The following is a 26,659-nucleotide window of genomic DNA, read 5'->3' as shown; positions in this document are numbered from 1 at the left end:
TAAATAGAGCCCTCCAACAACTGTAATATGCTCCTCTCCTTACTCATGTATAGAGCAGGGGTCAGCAACCTACAGCACACGTGCCAAAGGTGGCACGCGAGCTGATTTTTGATGGCATGCAGCAGCAGGCTGAGCAGCTCAGCCTGCCGCTTGCCGCTGCTCTAGTTCCAGCTGCTGCCCCATTGCCACCCGGGGTCCTGGCCACTGGCCCCACTCAGCACCCACTGCTGGCCTGGGGACCCCCAAGGAACCCCAGGCTGCCAGTGGGCTGAGCAGGCCGGCGGCTGATACCCTGGCTGAGCCACTCAACCCGCTGTCGGCCTGGGGTTCCATTCACTCAGCTAGTAGCGGGCTGAGCAGGACTAAATTCAACTAAATATGAAAATAAGAGCAATTAATAACAAAATGCAAGAACCTAGAGCAGTGGTCCCCAATATTTTTTGTCTGGTGGGCACCAGACGAAGGACCGTGGCGGTGGACGAGCATCCACCAAAATGCTGCCGAAATTCGGTGGCATTTCAGCAGCAACGTGTCTGGATGATGCTGCTTATCGGCGGCAAGCAGCGTCATCCAGAGGCTTTACCGCTGAAATGCCACCGAATTTCGCTGACATTTCAGCGGATGCTTGTCCGCTGGCCAGTATGCAGGCCCCTGCGGGCGCCATGGCACCCACCTGACCTAGAGAGCCTCCTGAAGCATGGCGATCATTTTGATTTAAATGGACTTGAACTGTATGAAGAATTGAGTACACTGTCATCAGTGTTGCCACATGCAGAATCGATGATGGACATTGTACAGTTTACTCATATCAGCAAACTTGCTGACATATATCCTAATGCGTGTTTTGCCACTCATATTCTACTGACAATTCCTGTAACAGTAGCATCAGGAGAACGGAGTTTCTCAGAACTAAAGCTCATTAAAAACTATCTCCATTCTATGAGTGAGGAACACTTTACTGGTCTTGCTATTCTTGCAGTAGAACAAGACATCATTTTGTCTTTATCATACGATGACATTATTCCTGATTTTGCAGCCAAAAAAGCCAGAAAGATTGCTTTTAATTAAAAACTAATCCTTGTTTCAATACCTCTTCATATAAATTTCCAATAAAATGTTGACGAATTAAAAAAAATTATATTATTCACATCATTCTGTCAAATCAGAATTTTTTCTATAGAGCTACTTCTTTAGTGCTAGTCCATCAGCAATACAGTGGCTTAACTATGTTAAACTGGTTTTAATAACACGCATGTGGCAAGTTTTCCAATAGTGTAAGTGTAGTAGAGCGGGACTGGGGCTCAACCCTCCTTGAGGGCGGAGGGGAGCCACACCGGCTCACCGCACTCCTTCGGCCTCGGGCCCATCCTCTGCTGCGGGGCTAAGCGAACCGACAGCAGTTAGTAAGTGGCTCAGGCCTTCAGGTGCAGGGCTGAGTAAAAGACTGGCCTCTAGACGCCCCGGCCCCGGGGTCAAGGTGGGGCCGTAAGCCCTTTCAATCGGGCTGGGCACTAAGCCAGGAGTCTATAAGCCCAGGCCCTTGGGCAGGGCGGGCCAACACACACATTCTAGGCTCAGGCCTTTCAGCAGCGCTGAGCACAAGGTAACAGTATATATCTAAGCCCAGGCCCTTGGGCAGGGCGGGGCAACACACACAGTCTAGGCTCAGGCCTTTCAGCAGGGCTGAGCACAAGAGACCGTGGATGGCCTCCTCAGGCCAGGGGAGGGGGAGTCTGCCACCCTTGGAGGGGTGGCAGGGGGAACGCAGGCCCTCCCACTCCACTGCGTTCCAGCCTGAGGCCCTAGCAGTGGTCAACGCCGCTGACGGTCAGTGGGGATCCTGACCGAAACACACTGACATTGGCTCAGGTGCGTCTGCAGCCTGACTGGGGCTGGCTGCCCCCGGGCCACTTCCAACCTCCCCCTCACTGGGTACCTGCCCTTCGCCAGCGTCATCCGGGGGGTCCCAAACCATGGGCTCCTCAGGGTGTCCAGCGTCGGGAGGTCCAGTCCACTCCTCGGGGTACTGGGCGTCGGGAGGTCCAGACAGCTCCTCCACAGGCCGAGCATCGGACAGCTCAGTTGGCTCCTCTGAGTACTGGCCCCAGGGGAGGTCAGGCCAGTACCCCTCTGGATACCAAGCACGGGTAGGCCGGGCCCAGTGGGAGCTCAGGCCCCAGCATCTGCCTTCTCCAGCAGCCTCCTCCTAACTGAGCGCTGGGGCCGGGCTTTTGTACTTCCTGTCCCGCCCCTTGACTTCCGGGGGGGCGGGGACTGGCGGTGGGGGCCTTGGACTTCCTGACCCGCCCCTTGACTTCCGGGGGAGCGGGGACAGGCGGCGGGGCCTCCGCCCATGGCAGCAGCTTCTCTGGCCTATTCCCCTCAGGAGCGCGGCGGAGTGGGGCCCCCTCACTACAGTAAGCTTATGTTTGTGTTGCTAAGAGCAAGATAGGCTCAGGGGCACCAGTTTAATAATCCCGCCTAGGGCACAATAAATCCTAAGGACGGCCCTGAATGCCTTGCTAGTGTCATTCTGACAAATACCAGTGTTAAAGAACCTTTGGCAAAATATAAGGCCTATCATATCTTTGGTCTTACTACAATAATCTTTACAACCAGTTTGTTACCCATACATTCACTTGGTTATTCAATACTATCAAACAAAAATTAGCTGTATGGACAATAATCAATCTCAGAATGGCTGCCTACAGTTATCAGACCCAGAAACGTGTGAGGATAAGGGACAAGAAGCCATTCAAAAGAGCTACAAACTTAAGTTGAGAGAAAAATGACCCAAGTTGCCAGAAAGTGAAGGTACGAGTGGAGTATAAGGAATACAGAGAGCTCATAGTTATCCTCACCTTAAATTTTTCATGTGAACGCATTTCAGGAAAAATGGTTTCAGGAGAACCAAAATGGAATTTGTCAGATTCCTATCTGCCTGCCTGGAAAACTCTTGTTAGTTTCATTTTCTGCCTCTCTGTCCCATTTCAGGATGAAAGCTTTTTCAAAAATGCAAACTTTTTCTCAGGAGAGGACTTCCATTTTTCAGCCAGCTCCAGTCACATTGTTTATTCACCCAAACTGCACGAGCAGTGAAACTCATATAAGTGTTCCTACTACTGTAGACACAATAAGAGGCTTGCTGCAGGGACTATCTTTCATGTGTGACTTGGATGGAATTTACTCCTGGACAGAGGGCCAGCACAAGATATAGGCACCGCTTAAGCAGGGGTGACTTCAGGCACCAGCACACCAAGCGCATGCTTGGGGCAGCAAGCCGCGGGGGGCACTCTGCCAGATGCTGCGAGGGCGGCAGGCAGGCTGCCGAAGGCAGCCTGCCTGCAGAGGGTCCGCTGGTCCCACAGCTTCAGCAGACCTCTCGCAGGTGTGCCGCCAAATCCGCAGGACCGGGGACCTCCCGCAGACAAGCCACTGAAGGCAGCCTGCCTGCCATGGTTGGGGCGGCAAAGTGCCTAGAGCCGCCCATGCACTTGAGTTCCATTTTGAGAACTGAAGCGTCGTGTGTATATCTTGTACTAGGGCTCTGCACAGGAATAAATTTCATCCTTAAGGCATTTTGCGGCTAGGGAATGGAGATACATGCAATCTTTATTGTGGTATGTCCTAATTTGAATGCTGAACTGTGCAACCATGGTAGCATCTTAATGTCACTTTTGGTATAGAATAATTTGTTTAGAACTCATAAGGCGGGCTAACTTATTCTGTGGGGAGAGCCAAATTACATTTTCAGTGATGATCTGTAGGCTGGGTCTATAAAATTAAGGCAATATATTAGCCTACTTCACAGATCTCCTTCTAGAAAGGTTACTTACAACTTATGAGGAAATCTTTTTAATATTCTCATGCTCAAAATAGTTGAATCATTTTTGCTCAAATTCATACAAATAATTCATCTTCAGATAGAAACAAATCATGGAAAATTTCAGCTCAAAAAGAGTTTCAGAAAACAAGTGAATGAAAATTGGGCTTGCCACTTATGAACTCCCCCCAAATCCACCCAACTTTTGGTCTCACGTATGTCTTTGATCACAAGAGATGACTGGAAAACTGTCCTCTCATCCCACTAATATGTGAGAGTTTGATCTCCCTATCTGAATGGGACAAAAAAATAAAATAAAATCAATCTTGAAAATATTCATGAACTAAACAAAACGAAATTTTGTTTGGGATCAATGGAAACATTTTGTTTCAATTTTTATTTCAACTTTTTTCAGTCTATTTAGCTGAAAATTTCTAAATAAACAATCATTTTGATCCAGAGAACTGAAATTTTATTTTGAAAATACCAAAACATTTCAACAATTTAAACTTTTTTCTCAATACTTTTTTATTTGGGAAATTTGTTTAACTGACCCAGTTTTATGAACAGTTTTGATGTGTGACTAATCAGTATTTTTCAATGAAAAATTACTTGTTTAAAAAATCTGGACCAACTCTAGTGGTCACCTACCTTTCAAAGATGTCATATACACTACGGATTTGTCCCTGGAGAAGTCTGTTGTGAGGGTGCTGAATTCAAATTTAGCATGGCACATCAAGACTCACTCCAAGTCTATACTGAGCCTAACTTGCACCTCCTTCTTAGATACATCCTCCCAAAGGCCTAATTCAGGTTCAGTTTTATATTATGAATAGAAAGTGGCCTGTTAATCATAAATAGGTGCTGTGGACAACCTGGCCTAGAAGACAACTAGAATCCTGATTAGTTGTCGCACAAGTTCCTTTGGAATTCAGTCAATATGCTTGTATTACTATGACTTTGGAGAACAGTCTTTATAATTTAAGTTCTATCTTAAATAATTAAGGTTAAGTTCCAGGTTAAGGCTCCTTTTCTCAGTCACTCATACCTGCCTCAAAGATTCCTTTTGGGCTGAAATTTTCCAAGCTTGGTTTCAGGCAAAAGGTGAATGTTTCTGGAAAGTTTAACTAACACTTATTCAGCTGTCTGTTATTCAGATATGAAAATACTTTCCCCTCTATATTCCTCCAGTTCAGCAGGTAAATTCCTACAGCTGCAAAATGGCACATCTCCCCACTCTCTCACTTTTCAAGTACGCAGCTAAGTTTTAATCTTTTCTGCTGTGCACGCTTAACCCTGCATTTTCAAACCTTTGTTATATGTATATTTTTTTAAAAAATCTGTATTCAGACATTTCCTGCTCTCTATCATGTTACAGGTTTCTAAGTTCAGCCTTTCTGAGGTACAACCAGGACCGGCGCTAGGGTTTTGAGCGCCCTTGGCGGAGGCAATTTCGCCGCCCCGCGCACTGGTCTCACGGCTTGGGTGGAGCTGCTGCAGTGGTGCCTGCAGAGGGTCTGGTGCTCCAAGGCTACGGTGGAGCTGCCGCAGTCGTGCCTGTGGGAGGTCCACCGGAGCTGTGCAAGCAGCCGACCGTCCGCAGGCATGACGGCAGCAGCTCCACCCGAGCCGCGGACCAGGAGACCGCCCGCAGGCACCACTGCGGCAGCTCCATGGGAGCTGCCTGCCGCCCCCTCCGGCGGCGCCCTGACCCAGGGGACATCCTGGGCTGCCGCTGCTGCGGGCGGCACCCTGACCCACGGTCAAGGAGTGCCCTGGGCTGCCGGCTGCCGCGGCGGTGCACTGACCCATAGGGGCCCCTGGGCTACTGGCTCCCGCAGCGGCGTGCTGACCCAGGGGACACCCTGGGCTGCCGGCTGCTGCCGGCAGCTCAGACTCCCTCTCTGTCCCAGCAGTAGCAGCTGCTCAACCATTTAAAAAAAATTGGGGGGCACTTTTTGGCGCCCCCAAATCTCGGTGCCCTAGGCAACCGCCTAGTCCGCCTAAATGGTTGCACCAGCCCTGGGTATAACCCCTGGGGGAAGGAGGCAGGAACAGTTTGAAGCAGAAAAAACTGAACTCTCAAAAATGTCTAAAATCCCTCTTTGAGCAGACAGCACAGAACGCGGAATTTCAGCCTTAAGGGCCACGTGAAACTGCACGTGAAGCAGGGGCTTGGGCTTGAAACTGAACAGGTACAGCGCCAAGCACCCGGTCCCGCGCCCAACCAGTAACTAGAGGTCAGATTAGCGGGCTGAGCCCTGTGTTTGGCAGGAACGATCATCAGCCGCGGCTAAGTGCCTGCATCCGATCCCGCTGGTTTCGCTTCACGCTGCCTCTGATTTCATGGGCGATGGCGCTGTCAGAGTAGGGCAATAGCATCCCGCCAGCCGTGGGGCAGCTTTGCAGGACATGGCTCCCGCACTGGGGATCGGGGCCTTACCAGCTAATAGGCCACGGGTTCCAGAACAAGGGGTGGGGGAAAAAAATTGCAGTCTCCCCGTCGGGGAATCGAACCCCGGTCTCCCGCGTGACAGGCGGGGATACTTACCACTATACTAACGAGGAGGGACATGACAATAGCTCCCTGTCCAACCCCTAAGTCCTTCAGTACTGTCCCCTGTTGGGCAGAGTCTCAATTTTTCCCACAGGGTGTTAGGCGTGGCTTCCCGCAATGCATCATGGGCATCGTTGCCCTCCTGGTCCCTTCTTCAGCCCAGTGTCCACCAGTGCGGAACTACCCTTCCCAGGGGCCCCCGCGCAGCCCTCCCCCCCGCCGCTGCGCCCTATGAGCCGGCGCTGCCCAGGCGCCATAGCGAGTTCGAGCCTGAGCCATGGCGGAGTCGGACCCGAGCTCTTTCGCCTCCGCCGCCGACCACCTCACGCAGCACCTCTACCTGCGTTGCCGCGTGGACTTCGGCAGCCAGGCGCTTCGGGGCACCGCGGCCCTCACCGTGCGGGCCGAGCGGGACGGGCTGCGTTGCCTGGTAACGGCCCGGCCCTGGGTCCTGCTGCCGGACCCCCCGGGAATGGGGGTGGGGGGGAATCTCCTGCATGGGAGGGGGCAGGGCCTGGGGGGCTGCGGGACGTTGACCCTCACGGCCACTGACTCAGGGGCATCCGGGAGGCGTCACCGCAGCGTTGGCTGGGACGGCCGGGTCCGGACTCACCCCTTTCCCAACTGTCCTGGGAGCCGGAGGTGTCAGCAACCCCCCTGCCCCTCCCCCCATTGACACCCCGGGGCTGGGAGCCGGGGGGGGGGTCCAGCCCCCGCCCCGCTGGGCTTTGAGCGGGGGGTTGTGAGTCAAGGCAGCGCTCCCCTCCCTGTGTAGCCATCTCCCCCCTCCCCCACCACGGCGGGGCCCGCTGCAGGCGGCGCTTCGCCCCCAGTGCCCCGCTCTCCTGTCCGGGCGGCGCAGGTCCGCGTTCCCTGGGCGCGCCCGGATCCTGGTGCGCTCGCTCCTGCCTTGTAAGCGCCCTCAGGGGCCGCTGTACTTTGGGCTCTTGGGGCTGATAACGCTCTCTCGGGCTGAGGGATCACCACTAGGTGGGTAGGATTCTGGGTGCGGAGGTGAGACTGAGTGAACGTGCAGTGAGAACCATTGTTAGCAGAGTGGATAAATATCACTGATTTAAAAAGACATGAAGGTTTTTTTAATTTACATTGGATTTTTAAAGCGTTTTTTAGGAAAGCCTTTTATCTAAAAAGATAGTTTTAATTAAGATACTTTATAGCACCAAGCAATCTCATCATGGAATAGGGATTATAAATTCTGATTCTAGAGGATGAGACTATATTCATGTAATGCTTAAGAAAAGTTTTGTAAATGAGTGCCAATAAGTCTTGTAAATGAGTTCTGTAAAAGAGACCCAGTTTGGGAATGGCACCATAGAGTAAGGGCTATATTTTTTTTTTTTGCTCAAACATGAGAATTCAAGAATAGTCCGGAAGGAAGACAGGCAGTCCTTAAAGTATGAAATAATAATAAAAAAAAAAGTTTACCAACCTGAAGCTCCTGCATGTTCAGAAATGTTCCTTTTATCATTTTCAACAGGGGCCTTGCATTTCTTTGTTGCACTGTTTGCATTTTGCACACATGCCTGTTGTACCCACAGGTAGAGGAACTTCATTAAAATATTCCCAAACTGGGTCTCTATGGCCTGCTACCATTATAGGTTTTCCTTTCTAGTGAGTGAATGGTATGATACATCTCAAATCAATGAAGGCTACACTCAGAAAGCCTTCAAGACTCCTGGAATATACTGCTGGAACAGTTTCACTTTGTTTCCACTACCTGTCCCTCCCTTCTCACATTTTTCCTCCAGATTTCTTCTCCTTATCCAAATCCATTCTGCCCCCAACAATCTTCTATTCATTGAACTTTTTGAAACTTTGCACTTCTAGAGAGTTAAGGGATTGACTCTGTGTACACAAATTTGCAGAGGGACAATAGGGTTGAAGTCTGTCATTTCTCACCTCAATATATTTATTTAAAAACATTTTTGCTGTTAACCAGCATGATCTCTGGAGACACAAATCCACAGTTTGAGAACTGCAAAACTAAGCATCTCTGATTGTATCTTCTAGACTGAGTCCCATTGGATAGATAGAAAGATTAACCTAAATCTGTACAGAAGCCCCTGGAACCCCATAAGATTGGGTCCCTAATCCATGAACTATTGGAACTCATTTACAAAACGTTACATGAATATATTGTCTCATAGTATAGATTTAAAAGTTATAATCCCTATTCCATGATGAGATACTTTGAGCTATCATGTATCTTAATTAAAACAATCTTTAGATAGGAAAAAGCCTTTTATCAAAAAGCCTGATTTTAAATAATTGATTTTTAAAAACCATTGATTTTTATCCATCCCAATTAAATCAAGGCTTCCTGATTAGTGATTTAAATCAAATTGATTTAAATCAAATCCACCCTGATTGTTGGTGCACATTTTATGCAGTATAAGCCATACACTCATAGGTTAGCATCCCTTAACTAGCATATGATGGCAACCATTATTTCAGACATTGTCTTTGAGTACCTTGAGAACAAGAGAGAGAAAAATGTAGGTCCTAGCATGGGAGGTGAGCTGATGACCTCAATGTATGGCTGAGGTGTTTAATGCCTGTTTTCTTTGTCTTCCCTAAAGAGGTTAGTGACCAGATGCTCAACACGATATTAACAGGGTGGGAGGGAAAGAAATGCAAGCCAAAATAAAGAAGTTATAGACTATTTGGATAAGCTAGATTTAGAGCTGTCCCTAGGGTATGGAGAATCAGGGTTCCGTCTACCAAACCCCCGCTCCACACACACACACACAATGTGCCCCCTGCCAGTCAGCGTCCCCCTGTTCCTCTCAGTGTTTAACGCTTTGCTGTGTCTGGAGGCTTTGGGAAGGAGGAGGAGTGGCAATGCAGTGGGCTCAGGGGAGGGGCAAAACTGGGCAGGGAAGAACTAGGATGGGGGCCCTTGGGGCAAGGGGTAGAATGGGGGCAGGGCCTGAGCAGAGCAAGGGGAAGCAGCCCCCTGGTGGATAGAAACTCAGCATCTGTGCCCCAAGCCCCGTACCCTCCTAGGGCCAGCCCTGGCTAGATGTACTGAAGTCAAAAGGGCATGATGAAATTAATCCTATGTTACTTACAGACTAGCTGAAGCCATTTAAGAACCATTAGCAATGATATTTGAGAACTTCTAGAGGGCTGGTGAAGTTCCAGCAACCTGAAGAAGGGCAAATATAGAACCTGGATTTAAAAAGGGGAACAGAGGACCCAGGGAATTATAGGTCAGTCACCTAACTTTGATACCTGGAAAGATACTGGAACAAGCTAATAAATCATGAATTTGTAAGTACCTAGAGGCTACTAGGGATATAAGAAATAGCCAGCGAAGATTTGTCAAAAAACTTATGTCAAACCAACCTAATTTTCTTTCTTGATAGGGTTACTGGCCTAGTGGATGAGGAAAGCAATAGATGAGCTATATCTTGATTTTAGTAAGGCTTTTGACACAGACCCACATGATATTCTCATAAGCAAACTAGAGAAATGTGGCCTAGTTAGAACTACTATAAAGGTGGGTGCACAACTCATTGAAAGACCATAGTGAGAGTATTTAACAGTGGATTACTGTCAAAGTGGGAGGGTGTATCCAGTGGGGTTCCATAGGAGTCAGTCCTGAGTCTCATGCTAGTCAATATTTTCATTACTGATTTGGATAAAGGAGTGGATAGTATGCTTATAAAATTTGCCAATGACACCTAGGTGGGAAGGGTTTCAAGCACTTTGAATACCAGGATTAAAATTCAAAATTATCTTGAACAATTAGAGAACTGGTCGGATATCAGCCAGAGGAAATTCAGTAAAGATAAGGGCAAAGTACTGCTCTTAAGGTGAAAAAAAATCAAATGCACAACTGTAAAATGGGAAATAACTGGCTAGGTGGCAGTACTGCTGGAAAGGATCTGGGAGGTTATAGTGGATCACACACTAACTAGGCATCAATGTGATACAGTGGAGGAAAAGCCTAATATTCAGAGGTATATTAAGAGGAGGGTTGTATGTAAGATATGGGACGTAATTCTGCTCTGCACTGATGGGTCCTCTGCTGGTTATGTCTACACTGCAGTGTCTAGTGTGACAAAGTTCCCTCTCTACCTTGGTGAGTCCTATACTTATTGGCAGATTTGCTCACCTCACACATTCACCCTGTGAGTCAGGAAACAGCCCAGAGACCTTCTCCTCTGGTAGAAACCACAGTCCAGGTCAATTCTTCCTGTGTCTGATTAGGAGGTTTGGGGGGAACCCAGGCCCACGATCTACTCTGAGTTCCAGCCCAGGGCCTTGTGGACTACAGCTGTCCAGAGTGCCTCCTGGTAGAGCAGCACAACAGCTACAACTCCCTGGGCTACTTCCCCATGGCCTCCTCCCAACACCTTCTTTATCCTCACCACAGGACCTTTCTCCTGGTGCCTGATAATGCTTGTACACCTCAGGCTTCCAGCATTATGTCTTCTCACTCTCAGCTCCTCTTGCACCTAGCTCCTCACATGCATGCCACAAACTGCAGTGAGGTCCTTTTTAAACTCAGGTGCCCTGATTAGCTAGCCTGTCCTAATTGATTCTAGCAATTTCTTATTTGGCTCCAGGTGTCTTAATTATCCTGCCTGCCTTAATTGGTTCTAGCAGGTTCCTGATTACTCTAGTTCAGCCCCTGCTCTGGTTACTTAGGGAACAGAAAACTACTCATCCAGTGACCAGTATATTTGCCCTCTACCAGACTCCTGTATCTCCCCTTAGGCTGGGGGGAGGTCCTTTAGAAGTGGGCGGGCTTCACCCGCCCACCCCTGGGATGCCAATAGGACCAGACTCCTGTACCACACTGGTCTGGGTCTATCACATTAGCCATACACATAGTCTCTCAATCACAGATAGAGTGAAATTAAATTAATGAATTGAAAAAAACCAGGAACAGTGTTAAATGTAGATTTGAGAAACAATGCTGTTGACCTCGACAATTCCTTTTGCACTCTAGATGTAACATAGTTACTAGATGTTTGACCTAATTCACTAGGCAAAAATATTTTCCAGGGCAGCTCTGAGTTCTTGAAAGATACATTTCATATATATGTTTAAAGTATTACTTAGGTATTTTGCAGTCAGAAGGTGACATTTGTTTGTTTACAGGTTTTGGATACAAAGGATCTTCAAATACATAAAGTGGTTGTTAATGAACAGGAGGCAAAATTTGCTCTTGGACAAAGACATAGTTTCAAAGGGACACCCTTGGAAATCACTCTTCCTTTTGAACTGAGAAGGTATGTGTCCCTGTTTGCATCCTCCTCTCTTTGTACAGACCTGCTAGGGATAGTCTACAAAAGTGGCATGCTGAAGTATTTACTTAAAAAGTGCCAAGTATTTCACAAACATTTTAGCACTTCCCGTAAGTGATCACATTTGTACTCCTGCTTATTTGTGCAAGTTTGCTTTTGCTCAGAATTGTGCTGATGGGTTTCTTTTATAGTTAACCCTAACCCTGAGGGCTTGGCTACACTTGCAGCTGTAGAGTGCTTTGGGTTAAACCAGCCCTCGAAAAGCACTCCAGTCTGCCCACACTGGATTGGCTACATTTGCAGCGGCATTGGGAGCGGTGGATTATGGGCAGCTATCCCATTGTTCAAGTGGTTGCAACGTGCTTTTCAAATGAGGGGGGTGGGATAGAGTGTGTTGTTGGTATGTGGGGGTGGGAGAGAGAGAGCGGGTTTTTGGCGTGCTAAGAGTGTGTCAGCACACTATCTTGTAAGTTCAGATCCCCCTATAACCTCTGCCTCTCTCTCACTACTCAATAAACGTTTGCTTTGCCCCGTTGCAGATAAGCAGCTGCTGTCTGAAACGGAGCTCTGAAAAGGCACTTTGGCATTCCTCAGCCAATTTCGCAACAAATTGGAGAGGCCACTTAACTTAAGGGGATTATGGGTAACGTTACTCCTTGTTCACACCGGCCCTGGGGCGTCTCAGCCAATACGCAACAGCCCTTATCCTTCATGGAGGTGGAGTACCAGAAGCAGGTAGCGTAGCTAGCCGAGGAGCAGGGGGCGCCGTTGCGCCCCCTGAGGACATTTTCCAAAAGCTGCGCCTTTCGGAGTCCAGAGCTGGGTTTTGTATGCGGCTGCTGGCTGGCTCTCCGCTCCTCACCGACCCATTGCATCCCCAGCCCAGCTGGCTTGCTCCGGGGCTGCAGGCAGCATCGGCTGGTTGCCTGGCTCCCCGGCGAGAAGAAGGAGGAGGCTCCCGCCCACCCGCAGCTGCCCAGCTCACTAAGCTGAGCCCTATTTGGCACATGCCGCCCAGGCAGGGGTGGGCTCTGCTGGGAGGGGAAGGGGCTGCAGCACAGGGGGCAGAGAGAGTGATCCCGTGGACTCCCCTGCTGGCCCCCACCCGCTGCCTCTTCCCCGGGGGCTCCCGGGACCAGCCCAGGTAGCAGCCGGGCAATCAGAACTGCCCTGCTTGCCTGCCTGTCTGGGTTAGGCTCGTCCCGCGCAGAGCTAGTTCCCTCCTGTGCCGCTTGCTGCTGCATCTGTCCTGGCTTGGGGCTGCAGCCCCACGGGCTCCATAGTTTGTATTTTTAATTGAACGAGGAGTTTGTTTGATCCTTTTCCCACTCAGGAGATGCGTCTGGGAAGCTTCGGGCAGGTACAGCTGATGCTCAGCAGTGGTTCACATTTTTACCACATAATCTTCGTGCTGCCCGTTGCTGAGACATCAAAGCACCCTGCGGCGCTGAACATTCTTCTCTGATCGAGTTTTTAGTTGGAATTGTTCATGTGCCCCACAAAGAGTGAGATGATAACCCTGGTCATGAATGGCAGCTCAGCGTGCTGGCAGTACCGTGCATCGCACCCCTGGCTGGGTTAGTGCCTGGGAACAAGATTTATCTTCATGGCTTCTTAAGCTTGTTACTTCAGGGCGTTACACAAATCGTTGCACGTAGCCATGTGTGGGAGGAAAGACTAACTCATACTTAACCGTATGCCTCATACCACTCCCTTGCAGCAGAAGGTGTTCACAAAAATGTCCATAGTGGTGGTGGTTTTTGTTTTTTTCTATTTATTTAAATGTGAAGTGTATTGCAAACAGGGGGAATGGGCTGGAATCTCTGTGACATACTTAAATTTCAAAAGTCCAGCTCTCCCCCTTTGAACCTTAGTACTGGTTTAAATTGATTGGAATCACTACAAATAAATTAAAATCTCAGTAAATGCGTCAGTGGTAGTGCAGAGACCACATAATTCATTAGATGAGTTATGTCATTAAGATGCTGCCCTTGGCTGACTCAGACTGGTTTTAACTGATACTTTCTATTTCATGGTTCTTAGTCAGTGTTTCACATTTCACCATTAAACGTTGTGCTCATTTTTTAAAAAAGCAGTCTTTTTCCAAAATTGTTTTAAAATTCATCAAGTGAGAATAGTCTGTTAGAGTTAGGGACAATCTAAATTTGTTCCTTATAGTGAACTTGTGGAAAAAATTCAGGAGGAAATTTGAGAAAGAAAACAGACTTCTTAACAAAGCTACTGTCTCCTCCTACTGCTGTCTCTGCATGCATGTGACATCGTAGAAATCATTTTCATTACTGAAGGATTTAAAAATTATATATGAGAAGCATAAACATGGGTTTCCATTCTTGGGAAAAAAAAAACTTGCTTCCCACCCTTACCCCTGCTGTCAATGTGAATTGATCAAATTCTTTGGCCAAGTTGAAAAAATGCAGAGTATTGATATGTCACGTTGAGTAGACACAGTCACATCACTGCAGCTGTCTGACTATGCAGGCTGACATATAGAAGCTGCTCCATGCTAATAACGTCTCCATAGCATAAAACTTATGGTGCCACTGCTCGTCTTTTATCATATTTGACAGCTGCTCCCATTCCTCTCTGGGTTCTTCTGGAGAAAAATGTCTATATACAGTATGGAGGTGGCTCCTGGAGAGCCAGTTTGCAACAGTAGGAGGGCCCAGATGGGAATAGTACCTCAAGGAGACACAGTTTCAGCAGCATTTTTTCCTCACATTGTGTTGAACTTAATTCTGGGGTTAGAGTTCCATCCGGGATGAGTTTGCTTTAGTCCCTGCATAAACTTACAGTACCCCATTGGCTTCACAAACAGCCTAACTGCACCAGGGCAACATTGGAAGTGAATATCCACTTTCCTAGCCTTTTTAAAGGAGCTACTTTCTATAAAGAGGAATCCTATTAAGCTGCAAAATCATTACAGTGAATGACGCTAACCTCCAAGAACTTCCTTCCTTCCATTTTGACTTCACTAAGTTGGGAGTTATACACCAAATTGCATGCAAAATTCTAATCAGACCTGTTGACTTGCATGCAGCCTGCAGATGAGTTAGGTATGTGGGGAACACACAGACCGACCTAAAGCTCCTAGTCGGGCGTTGATTTCCAAGGCTCCACTACAAGAATAACCAATTAACTCTTCTCCAGCGTAGTACTGAAGTGGGCATGAGTGAGGGCTGACTGGTTGAAGCTCAATCAATATAAGACGTTACATTGGTAGGTAGGTGAATCAACTGGAAGCAATGGCAGTGATTACATCATCCCCCTTGATTAAAGGTGTGCATTTTCTATTTGATAATTAAGTTTCCAATTTTGCAGTCTATGATCTGCACTGGTTAATTACTGGCTTCAAGGTGAAGTTTAAGGTGTTTCTGCCTGCCGGGAAGACCCTTGTTTCCTCCAGCAGTACAACTACAGCTATGATCAGCTACCCGCTGCAGTGCTTTTATTTTACTCACTCGCTGGCGCTCCAGGTCTTCGGTGGCACTTTGGCAGTGGGGCTTTCACTTGCTCTGTGCGTCTTCGACGCCATTTTGGCAACAGGTCTTTCAGTGCCACTGAATACATCCGGAGCGAGTGAAGGACCTGCTGCCGAAGTGCTGCTGAAGACCCAGAGTGCCGCCGGGGGAGTTAAAGTGCCGCAGCGGGTGGTGACTTTTTTTTTTTTTTTTTTNAGCTTCCTAAGCAAGGAGATTGCTCAAGATCTTCTGCCAACTTCACTAATGCCTAAAGTAGTGTATAGAGTTGCAATCTTTGTATTCTTTGCTCTTTATAGGGGCCTCTTGCTTTATTCCTGGCAAACCTCAAATTGCCATTGTAGTCAGTTGGGAATATGAGTGTACAAAGAATGCAAGTTCAGCTCACCAGTTACAGCTCTGCAAATGTAAAACCCTAAGAGTCTGAACTCAGGTTTTGGCAGCTCAGCTGAGAATGAATTAATTTTCAGCAAGCTTCTTTAAAAAGTCAAAAAGCCACTGCTAAACAACTACTGCAATATCTTTAACAATTGAGACCCTGCCATATTTGCTGTGTGAGGTACCCAAGCTGAAAGCTGTTTATTGTATATTGGACTTGCCTTGTTTGAATTAGACTGGTGACTGAAGTTGTCTGTTTTACATCATCAAAACTGGCCACTATTTCTGGAAATGCAAGTTTGGGTCATGGTAATCACTAGGGCTATTGATTAATCAAAGTTAACTCACGCGATTAACTCAAAAAAATTAATCACAATTAAAAAATTAATCACGATTAATTGCACTGTTAAGCAATAGAATACCAGTTTAAATTTATTAAATATTTTGGATTTTTTTGTCTTCTTCAAATATATTGAGTTCAGTTACAACACAGAATATGAAGTGTACAGTGCTCACTTTATATTAATTTTGGTTACAAATATTTGCTTTGTAAAAATGATAAAAGAAATAGTATATTTCAGTTCACCTCACGCAAGTACTGTAATGCAATTTCTTTATCATGAAACAAGTGTAGGGTTTTTTTGTTACATAACTGCACTCAAACAAAACAATGTAAAACCTTAGAGTGTACAAGTCCACTCAGTCCTACTTCTTGTTCAGCGAATCACTAAGAGAAACAATTTTTTTTTACATTTACGAGAGAGAATGCTGCCCACTTCTTATTTACAGTGTCTCCTGAAAGTGAGAACAGGCATTTGCATGGCACTGTTTTAGGTGGTGTCACAAGCTTTTTACGTGCCAGATGCGCTAAAGATTCATATGCCACTTCATGCTTTGGCTATAGTTCCAGGGAGCATGCTTCCATGCTGATGGCACTAGTCTAAAAAGAAAAGTGTGTTAATTAAATTAGTGTCTGAACTCCTTAGGGGAGAATTGTCTGTCTCCTGCTCCGTTTTACCCTCATTCTGCCATATATTTCATGTTATAGCAGTCTTGAATAATGACCCAGCACATGTTGTTTGTTTTAAGAACACTTTCACTGCAAATTTGACAAAATGCAAAGAAGATACCAGTGTGAAATTTCTCAAGGAAGCTACAGCACTCGACCCAAAATTTTAGAATCTGGAGTGTCTTCCAAAATCTGAGGGATGAGGCATGGGGCATACTTTCAGAAGTCTTAAAAGAGCAGCACTCTGATGTGGAAATTACAGAACCCAAACCACCAAAAAAGAAAATCAACCTTCTGCTGGTGGCATCTGACTCAGATGATGAAAATGAACATGTGTCGGTCTGCACTGCTTTGGATCGTTACTGAGCCGAAGCCGTCATCAGCATGGACGCATATCCTCTGGAATAGTGGTTGAAGCATGAAGGGAAATATGAATCTTTAGTGCATCTGACATGTAAATATCTTGCAATGCTGGATACAACAGTGCCATGCAAACGCCTGTTCTCACTTTCAAGGGACAATGTAAACAAGAAACAGGCAGCATTATTTTCTGCAAATGTAAACAAATTTGTTTGTCTGAGTGATTGACTGAACAAGGATTTGTAGGCTCTAAAGTCCTTTAGTACTCGTAGTAGGTGAATTAAATACTATTTCTTTTGCTATTTTTGTTTTCTTTTTTTTATAGTGCACATATTTGTAATAACAATTATAAAGTGAACACTGTACACTTTGTATTCTGTGTTGTAATTTAAATCAAAATATTGGAAAATGTAGAAAACATCCAAAATATTTAAATGGTATTCTATTATTGTTTAACAGTGCTATTAATCATGTAATTTTTTTAAATTGCCCAGTTAATTTTTTTGACAGCCTTAGTAATCACCTCTCACTCTCTGAGCCAATGGGTACTGAGCAGATTGTGGAAGTAATGGTCTCATTTCTATTTGTATTGGTAAAATGGGAGAGAAAGGAGAGTTGCACAGCAGTGATTCCTCTGGCTAAACATAAACATTACTAGTGGGCTTTGAAGAAAGTCTCCTCTGGCTCTTACTTCTTGAAAAGCTGGTAGCTGTGACTTTGGGCTAGGCTTTTTTATAAGAGAAACAAGCGACTGTTCCACCCCAGCTATGCACTTTACAGCACCTATAGAGAGAAATTGGTTTTAGATGCAACCCAGTGTGCGTGTGTGGGAGATGAGGTGTAACAAAACAGTGTTATGGAGGAATGAGCTATAGCTATAAGCAGAAGCACTTAGTCGTAAGCATATGTACAATATAATGATTCAAATGAATATTTAGATTACTAAATAATAGTCATCTATGTGTTTTAATGATACTGAAAACTGCTTGGCTGATCTATCTAAAACGTTTGACTAGTTGCTTCAACTTCTCTGAGTTTAACTACCATTAATTTTAACTTATGTTTAGGATTGATTCCAAAGAGAGATTCACGTTTGTGAATCTAGGAACTTTCATAAAAGGAGGTAAAGATCAAATACTTCAATATAACCACTAACAGCAGTGATTTTTTTTTTAAACTGTCATGTAGAAATTGTCCTTTGTGTCTTAGATCTCTTGTTAGTGGATGAGGCAAATGCTGATTTACTGCTCTTTGCCTTCATTGAATATGAACTGTTGAATCATGAGTTCTGAATAAAATTGGGGTGTGTCATATATTCTTTTTAATGGCAATAAATAGGATTGTTCATGTGCCAGTCTTGCTTCCTCAACCATTCTTTTGCTTATATTTAGTAAATAGGATGTCCAATCTAATTCCAGTGGGCGTACAATATTTTTCATTCCAAAGTACACAAAGCCTACATTTTTAAGATAGGTACTACTTGAATGTGTGTCTATACATAAAGGGTTTAATTAACTTCTGCCTGGCTCACTATTGTGTTTCCATACTGAAATGGTAAGTAGCTTTAGATGGTATGCCGTTGAACAGTTGTGGAAACCTTTGTGAGATTTCTTGAAGGAAAATCCAATTTCTAGCTCCTTTTCGGTTGGGGAGAGGAGAAATTTCTCATTAGAGGATGAAAAAGAACTTCTCCTGGGAGGGTATTAACATTTGAAACACAATGGGTAGTTGTTGGTACATTTGTACCCTAGTCACAAGCAAAAAGTGGCTTGGGTACACAACTTGTTGATATCTTCACTTCAGCTGAGAAACTCTCAGTATTATTGTATCTCCTGGAAGTCTCTGCCGTACAATTCACCTCTCTGACATGCAGGGCATGTAAGAAAATACTTAACTGTTTAATTTGTGCAGGGGACAAGATGTGATTGTGGAAACTTCTTTTGAAACCTCTCCAAAATCTTCAGCTCTCCAGTGGCTTACTCCAGAACAGACTTCAGGAAAGAAACATCCATTTCTCTTCAGCCAATGTCAGGTTAGGAGGACTTTCTGAAATTAGATGTTATCTATATACCTTAATAATCCTTCATACTTTAAAAAAGGGCAATAGAGGGGAAAGCAGAAATTGTAGGTTTATTTAGTATAGGCTCTAACTAATTGTATAGCTCTGCCACGTTTGTTCCTAGATCACATTTGTTATCTAAAGGGTAGTAAGTGAAAGTACAGCAGTCCACGATTTTTACCCTTGGCCTTTGGCAATAATTAAAACGCTATAAAAATGAAGGCATTATTAGTGCTGAGGCTATAAAACTTAATAATGGCAAACTTACTTTAATATCTCCAAACTGCTTTCATAATTCAATTCTTGCAATCGGTACATCATGGCAGTTAACTTTTTTTCTATAGCATTATGTCTTCTAGAAAGTCTTTAGCTATGAAAACTAGCTTAGACCATCAAAAAGTAGGAAGTATGGATTCCTATTACAGTTAAACAAGCTACCCCATAAGGAGTGTAAACAGTGGAAGAAGTGTGCTTTAAAATATTAGGGTGCGGAGGAGTCAAACCCTCTTGTACTGGGAGCTATAGTCCAGAGGAACAGTTTTAACTGAAAGCTAGAATGGTAGAACCACACACAGTATACAGCAGGATGATGATATCAAGATACACATCTGAGAACCATCCTGCAGAACTTGTGGCAGAATTTGGCCATTGGATAATAAAACTAAAATAGCACAAAACAGTTCACCCCAAAACAGTTTACAACACTTGTATTATTTTGGCTTTGAACTATGTTTTAATTTTTTAAAACATCTCAAACTAGCTTTGGGGTGGCACTGAGCATTCTCTCTCTGTCTCTCTCTTGGGTGCTTGCGTGAATGGTTCTTATTCACATGGTCAGGCTCTAACTGATTGTCATATGTGTTGTCGGGAAGAAGTTTTCTCCTGCGTCTGATTGGCAATGACCTTGGAATTTTTTCACCTTCCTCTGCAGCATGTGGGTATGGTCACTTATCAGGATTATCTGGATAGATCTCACTTAATCATTTCCCTTGACATTTTTGGGGCACTGGTGCACCTCAATTACTTATATACTCTGCCTGTTGCATGAAATCATCTAGTCTTCTGTGTGCTGTAATACTTTGGTTTAATTTTGGTTGTTGGGTTCACTGTGTGGGTTGTGGTAGTGTTACAGGTCAGATTAGATGATCTGGTGGTCCCTTCTGGCCTTAAATTATAAGACTGAGAAATTATACTTCCTTCCTTTCTCACTGAGAGTTTTTCTGTAATGCTGAAGATGCATTGATAGCACATGTGTAGTTCAAAACATACTAATTTCCCGGTATATCCTCCCATATCACTTGATGCTTCTGCAGTTGCAGTGAAAGTTGCCTTATACCTAGAAACACTTTTTAGACAGATTTCCTTTTCTGTATGGGAAAGGAGCAGAACTGGCCCGTTAGGAAGAAACTGTGCTGTCAGGACTTTGACAGCAGGCTGACATGCAACGTTACAGTTTTGCTAGTGATATTACATTGCCCTTCTGTTTGCCTCCTACTCTTTGTCACTGTGCACCATATGTTTGTGTAATGTTTTGCAAAAGCTGCATATAAGAAATATTCGTAATTTGTGTTTTTCCAGGCTATCCACTGCAGAGCCATCCTTCCTTGCCAGGACACACCTTCTGTGAAACTAACCTACTATGCAGAGGTAGATGAACACAAATTATGCATATCTGAATGAAGAGCACAACTAGAATGGGGAAGCCTCTTCTAGCTGGCAAGCTTTTCTGTGAACAAGACTGCTTGCAAGGAATTTATTGGAGCATTCAGATTTCACTGCCAGATAGCAACTTGCTAATGTAAATTTTCACTCTACCCTGCAATTAAAAAAGCCAGTCAATTAAAAGCTTTACCTGATGGGCAGCCTCTAGTAAGGGATGTGGAAATAGTGTGAGAATTCAACCTGTAGGTATATTGGCAGGCAGAGATTTCTTTGAGGGATTTCATATACAAACTGCAGAATATGGTCCATTATGAAACCACTGAATGGGGTTTTACCTTAGTATAACTCAGAACTGCCTGTGTCCCTGGTTGCATTTCTCTAACTTGTAAGGGGAAGGGATGTCCCTCCTGAGGCACAAGCAGCACTGTGCTGAATCCCCCTCATATGAAAAGTAAACCATGTTGTTCAGATCAGTGGGGTTCCTGATTAATATGCACAGTAATCTGTTGAGGCTGAAGTGGGAGGACAGGTTTTCAAAGACCACAGATCAGCAGTCATTTTATCTGAAGTTGGGTTGGGAAGGAGGAAGAGGATGATGCTGCAGCCACAGAAATTTCATTTTATGTGAGATGTTGAAAATGGGCTCTTTGCTCTCAGACCATCTGGGGAACTCTGAATATGGAGATCAAGCTACATATTTTGTTTATACACAGAAACCTGTCATAAGCCTGCCTACTCCCTAGGACAAAGGTTTTCAAACTTTCTTTCTGGCAACCCACTTGAAGAAAATTGTTGATGTCCACCACTCAGCGGAGCTGGGGATGAGGGGTTTGCAGTGTGGAGGAGGGGCTCAGGGCTGGGGCAGAGGGTTGGGGTGAGGACTGCAGGGTGTGGGAGGGGTTCCGGGCTGGGGTAGGGGGTTGGGGAGCAGGAGGGGGTCAGGGCTCTGGAGTGGGGTCGAGGATGATGAGTTTGGGGTACAGGAGGGGGCTCTCGGTGAAGGGGGCTTAGGGCTGGGGCAGGGGATTGGGGCACGGACTTCTCTCCGGCAGCTCCCAATCAGCAGTGTAGCCTGGGTGCAGAGGCAGGCTTCCTGCTTGTCCTCGGACTGTGCTGCACCATGGAAGCGGCCAGCAGCAGGTCCGGCTCCTGCACAGTGGTGCACAAGCGGCTTTGCTTGGCTCTCGCCTGGAGGCACTGCTCCCTCCCCAGCTCCCATGGGCTGGGAATCAGCCAATGGGAGTTCAGAGCCGGTGCTCGGGATGGAGGCAGCGCGTGGAGCCCCATGGCTCCCCTGCCTCAGAGCCGGACCTGTTGGTGGCCGCTTCTGGGGCACAGCATGGTGTCATAACAGGTAAGGACTAGCCTGCCTTAATCGGGCAGCACCGCCAACTGGACTTTTAATGGCCCAGTCAGTGGTGCTGACCAGAGTCGCCACGACCCAGTGGCTTCCATTCCATGACCCAGTTCTGGGTCGTGACACATGATTTGAAAACCACTGCCATAGGAGACTGAGAAATTAATAGAGCTGGCCTACTGATAAAGATGAAGCAGAATTGTACTCTGGGAGAGACATTGGGGGAGATTCTGAAACACTCACTCACTCACTCATACCCGTCACCCCAGTCGGGATATGGGCCGCCAACCACAGATCCCCAGAGTCCTCTATCCTGGGCCATTCGCTCTAGCTGGTTCCAGGTATAGCCCATTTTTTTGCTATCAGCCTGAAGGTCTCGTCGCCAGGTGTTTCTTGGACGGCCTCTTTTCCGCTTGCCTTGGGGGTTCCACTGCAGTGCCTGTCTGGTGATGTAAGGTTACTGAATAAAGGTGGTCATGCAGGCTTCCTGATGATCTTTTTCTAAGCAGTAGTTTTACCTGCTTAGTCTGTCACTTGTACACAAAGCATTCCATTTTGAATCTGAGTTTACTCTCTAGATAAACTTCCCTTTGGTTTTCCATAAGAGTCTCTTGATTTAGGTAGACAGCTGAACAATATGGGAAGTATTTAATCAGTATAAACTTCTTCAATGACTTGTCAAACTCTCAAAAAGAAATAAAGAGGTAGTAAGGGCTTTTTGAAATAAACACAATTATGAAGTCTTCATAGCCTAACAAATCCTGTGCAACAAGGAAGATTTGTTCAAGTTTGGTCTATGGTACAGAGTGATTGCTGAGTAATAATACTAAATTAAAAATGTGGGAATGTTTCAAAATATGGGAATGTTTAAAGCTATAGAGTCAACCTAAAGTCACATTGTGAAAAATCTGTTTACAAGTAATGCCTAAGATTACCATACCTGAAATGTTGAAATAATATGTTCATCCGTTGATTTCAACTGGCTTATTTGTGCATTTGACAGCACTCTGTGTACAGTTTTGCAATCTTTCCCTGTATATTCAGTCATTTCCCTCTGTTCCTGCTATTTTTTTTTTTTAATTTTTGCATAGGAACAGGAGGGAGACTATTGAAATCAGGAAAATCTGATTGTAATACCACAAAAATTGGCATGGAGGAGATATTTGAAACTACTCTTAACTCGTTTTACAGAGGGATTAAATTTTCAGTTAACTATGTCCTGACTAATTCATTAATCCTTTCTTAAAACAAAAAAAAAAAGCCAACATCAGAACAAATGATCCTGGTGTGCTGGTTGTGTTGTTCCCCCCCACCCCCTTCTCCTTTTTGAGGTAGTAAAAGCTGGGAGTGCATTGAGACAGTGAGTTGGGACTCTAAAAAGGGATAAGAAACACGCATCATCTAAAGCAATCCTTCTGGCTGATGAAGCATTGCCTGTTTTAGAGGGAGGGCAAACTGTCTATTTCTACTTGACGTGAGATTCTAGTTGTGGTAGATATGAGGTGGGGGAGAGGTTAAATGTAAAATATTAGCATAACCTAAATATAGTGGGGTCTACTTGCTGTAGCAGCTCCCAGCACGTGGTATAATGTTTGAGGGCGGCTAATGCTTTCCAGAGATGACTGATATGATCTCAGTTGTGCTGACTTAGACTCCCTCACAATTGGATATTTCCTCTCTCATTATTTAGGTATCTGTTCCTAAAGAACTGGTGGCTCTCATGAGTGCCAATCGTGATGGAGAGATGCCTGACCCAGAAGACTGCAATAGGAAGATATATCGTTTCAGTCAAAAGGTATTACCCATGGTCTTTTAAACAAAAACTAGAAAACTATGAAGCCAGGCACAGATTTGTATTAGTTTAAAGTATTGTGTGCATGAAACCTACCTAGACTTGTGTATGTACTGTAATTTGTAATATTTAGGTTCATGGAAACTTTACTGCACATGTGAACAAGATGAGATTTGTTTTATTTTTAAAAAAAGCAACAAATTCCATAAAACAAATCGTAGTCTGGTGTATTTTTTGTCATTGGCCCTAACCAGTAGGCTTGCCAAACTTACCAGAATTTTTTCTATAGCACGCACTTGTCCTTAGCCATGAGGGTAAGAGGTGCAACGAGGAACAGCCTTTCTAAAAAAAGTTCATATTCTGTTATCCATTTAGATATGAAGCTTTAAACCATTGGTAACTTACCAACCTGTAGTTTGAAGACCTGTTAGAACACAAATAAATGGATTTGAGCATCTGCTCTTGAATCTTTTGCAGTGAACATATAAAATACATCCCTCAAAATCATGTGGTGATGTGATCCTTTCAATGCGATCACAAATTGATTTTATTTAATAACAATTATAATTAGTTTGATAATAAATGAAGGACATTATCACACCATGGGAGTTTTTCCACAAGAAGAGGAACAAGAATTACAGCAGTTCATATTGATCCCAAATACAGAAATTAAATTTGTTTCTGTATTTATCTTCTATATCAGTGGTCCCCAACCTTTTTTGTCTGGCGGGCGCCAGACAATGAGCCATGGGGGACCGTGGCGGCGGACGAGCATCCGCCGAAATTCCACTGACAAGCGGCAGCGTCAATAGGCGTCCCTACCGAAATGCCCCCGACAAGTAGCGTCATCCAGAGGCGTTGCCGCCGAAATACCACTGAAATTTTGCAGCATTTCGGCTGCGATGCCTCTGGATGATGCATTTTGGCGGATGCTCATCCGCTGGCCAGTACATGGGCGCACTTAAACGCCCCAGTGGGCACCATGGCACCCACGGGCACCACGTTGGGAACCCCTGTTATATATTTTTAAATCCCTTTCCTGCCTATGTGTTGTTTTATAAAGCCAGCGGGTAGACTAATCTCTCTAGTGTTGCTCAATGTACAAGATACCGTACACGGAACAAAATACATCTCTGAGGCTCCCTGGTGTATCTGGTATATAACTTTAAACTGCTATGTTGCCATGAAACAGTGGCACTTAAAAATGAATTGTTAGAGCAGTGAAGTATCCTAGCATGTGACTAACATGAATTAATGCAAATGTGCAACCAGACTTTGCACGAAATTATAGATTTTGTATTTGTCAATATTGAATAGTGTGTATTCAGTTTCAGAGACAGTGCTCTTAGGTACGAATGTGGAAGAGGCAGGGGATATAGGCTTGAAAAACTGAGTGAAGGTGTTTGCATCTTTTTGGAGTGGTTAGTTTGGGAAGGAAGAGTGTCCTGGGCAAGACGTACAGGAGGAGAGAGGAGGCTGGAAGGATTGTTTCATGTTGGAAGATGGAAGGAGACTGTTGACCCAGCCCCATGGTATGGTTGGGGATTTGTGCCGGCATCTTTTGCAGTCCTGTTTTTTTGGTACTCTTGTTTCAGCAACTGTCCCATCTTCTCAGCTACTGCAGTGCAGTTTTCAAAGTGACAACACTGCCATACCCTGAACTGTGAAAGCCTGAGCTTTTATACTCCTGGGGGAATTCTGTGCCCAAAAAAAAATAAAAATTCTGCACATAATATTTTAAAATTCTGTATATTTTGTCAAATTGACGTAATATAATCATTCCAGTTTCAATTTTGGTTATTTCAAAGTACTTGTCAGCAAATTTGTCTGTAACAATACAGATAACAAAATAGATTCAGGAAATGCTGACTCCTAGCCTCTCCCATTCAGTCAGGCACATCTGTCCCTGTCCGCGTGTGTCCCTTCACCCTCTGTCCACCATGCATCCCTGCACCCCCATGTGGCAGTGGCAAAGAGTTCTGTGGCACCTTATGGAGTAACAAACGTATTGGAGCATGAGCTTTCGTGGGTGAATACTCATTTCGTCGGATGCATGTAGTGGAAATTTCCTTTATAGACTGACAAATGTATTGGAGCAAATGAGGACTGCTTCTTACTACCACTGGCTGATAAATCTGTTCCCCCATGTCAGGCAGAAGAAAAACAAGGTCGGGGGCTAATGCAGGGCAGAAGGTTGTGAAGAAAATGAATGTACAGTACAACTATGCTTATATAACTTTTCCCTTTGATTAACTCGGTGAGTGATAGTTCTGATATTACAACTAGGATTTTAAATAGATGATTTTAATATCTTCCATTAGGTTCCAATACCTTGCTACTTGATTGCATTCGTGGTTGGGGCTTTGGAAAGCAGGTAAGTGTGTATGGTACACATTGGCTAAATTTTATCAATTACAGAAGGTTTGAGAGTCTTTACATTACTTGGACTCCTGATCCTAATTTGAAAAACCCTCTTGGTTAGTGGAAGGGTGTTAGGATGCTCCTGCATATAACATTCAAGTATGTACTCCCCCAGCCCGGAACACTGCTGAGCGTATTAGCTATTCTTTAAGTCTTCATTTATTATTCTCACCTCTAGGAGTATCTAGCCACAACACAAGAGAGAAGGCTACTGAGCCCATTTTCTCACTGTAAGGGAAAGAAATGGAACAGAATCCAGCCACTGAGTCTTTGTTCCTCTCTTCTCAGCCTTTTAGTCCTAAGAATAACTAGAAACTATTCACTCACTAGATGAGCCTTTGTCCCCTCCATAAGTCATAATATACTAGCTTCAGCCCGATCACTCATTTGCACAATGGTATGTTTTAATCTGGCCCAGAATGTTGGTGGTGGTGGTGCTGTATTAACACCATACAATATTTTAAA

The 26,659-nt window shown here is 44.9% G+C and overlaps 1 protein-coding gene and 1 non-coding gene across 2 annotated transcripts in view; one reads left to right on the top strand and one right to left on the bottom strand.

The window, feature by feature from the left end:
• Nucleotides 1–6,319: 6,319 nt before the first annotated feature.
• Nucleotides 6,320–6,391, bottom strand: TRNAD-GUC (transfer RNA aspartic acid (anticodon GUC)). Its single transcript has one exon. It is a non-coding gene; the product is annotated as a tRNA-Asp (tRNA).
• Nucleotides 6,392–6,496: 105 nt separating this feature from the next.
• LTA4H (leukotriene A4 hydrolase) overlaps nucleotides 6,497–26,659 on the top strand; it is a 31,959-nt gene continuing 11,796 nt past the window's right edge. The window contains exons 1-6 of the mRNA XM_032788529.2: nucleotides 6,497–6,810; nucleotides 11,514–11,644; nucleotides 18,815–18,935; nucleotides 20,541–20,609; nucleotides 23,672–23,776; nucleotides 26,095–26,147. Coding sequence (XP_032644420.1) covers nucleotides 6,658–6,810; nucleotides 11,514–11,644; nucleotides 18,815–18,935; nucleotides 20,541–20,609; nucleotides 23,672–23,776; nucleotides 26,095–26,147 — 632 coding nt within the window. The 5' untranslated portion in view covers nucleotides 6,497–6,657. The remainder of the gene's footprint in view (nucleotides 6,811–11,513; nucleotides 11,645–18,814; nucleotides 18,936–20,540; nucleotides 20,610–23,671; nucleotides 23,777–26,094; nucleotides 26,148–26,659) is intronic.

The sequence above is a fragment of the Chelonoidis abingdonii genome, chromosome 1 (genome assembly GCF_003597395.2).
Source record: "Chelonoidis abingdonii isolate Lonesome George chromosome 1, CheloAbing_2.0, whole genome shotgun sequence".
Taxonomy (NCBI): Eukaryota; Metazoa; Chordata; order Testudines; family Testudinidae; genus Chelonoidis; species Chelonoidis abingdonii.
This window is presented reverse-complemented; position numbering and strand designations above follow the sequence as displayed.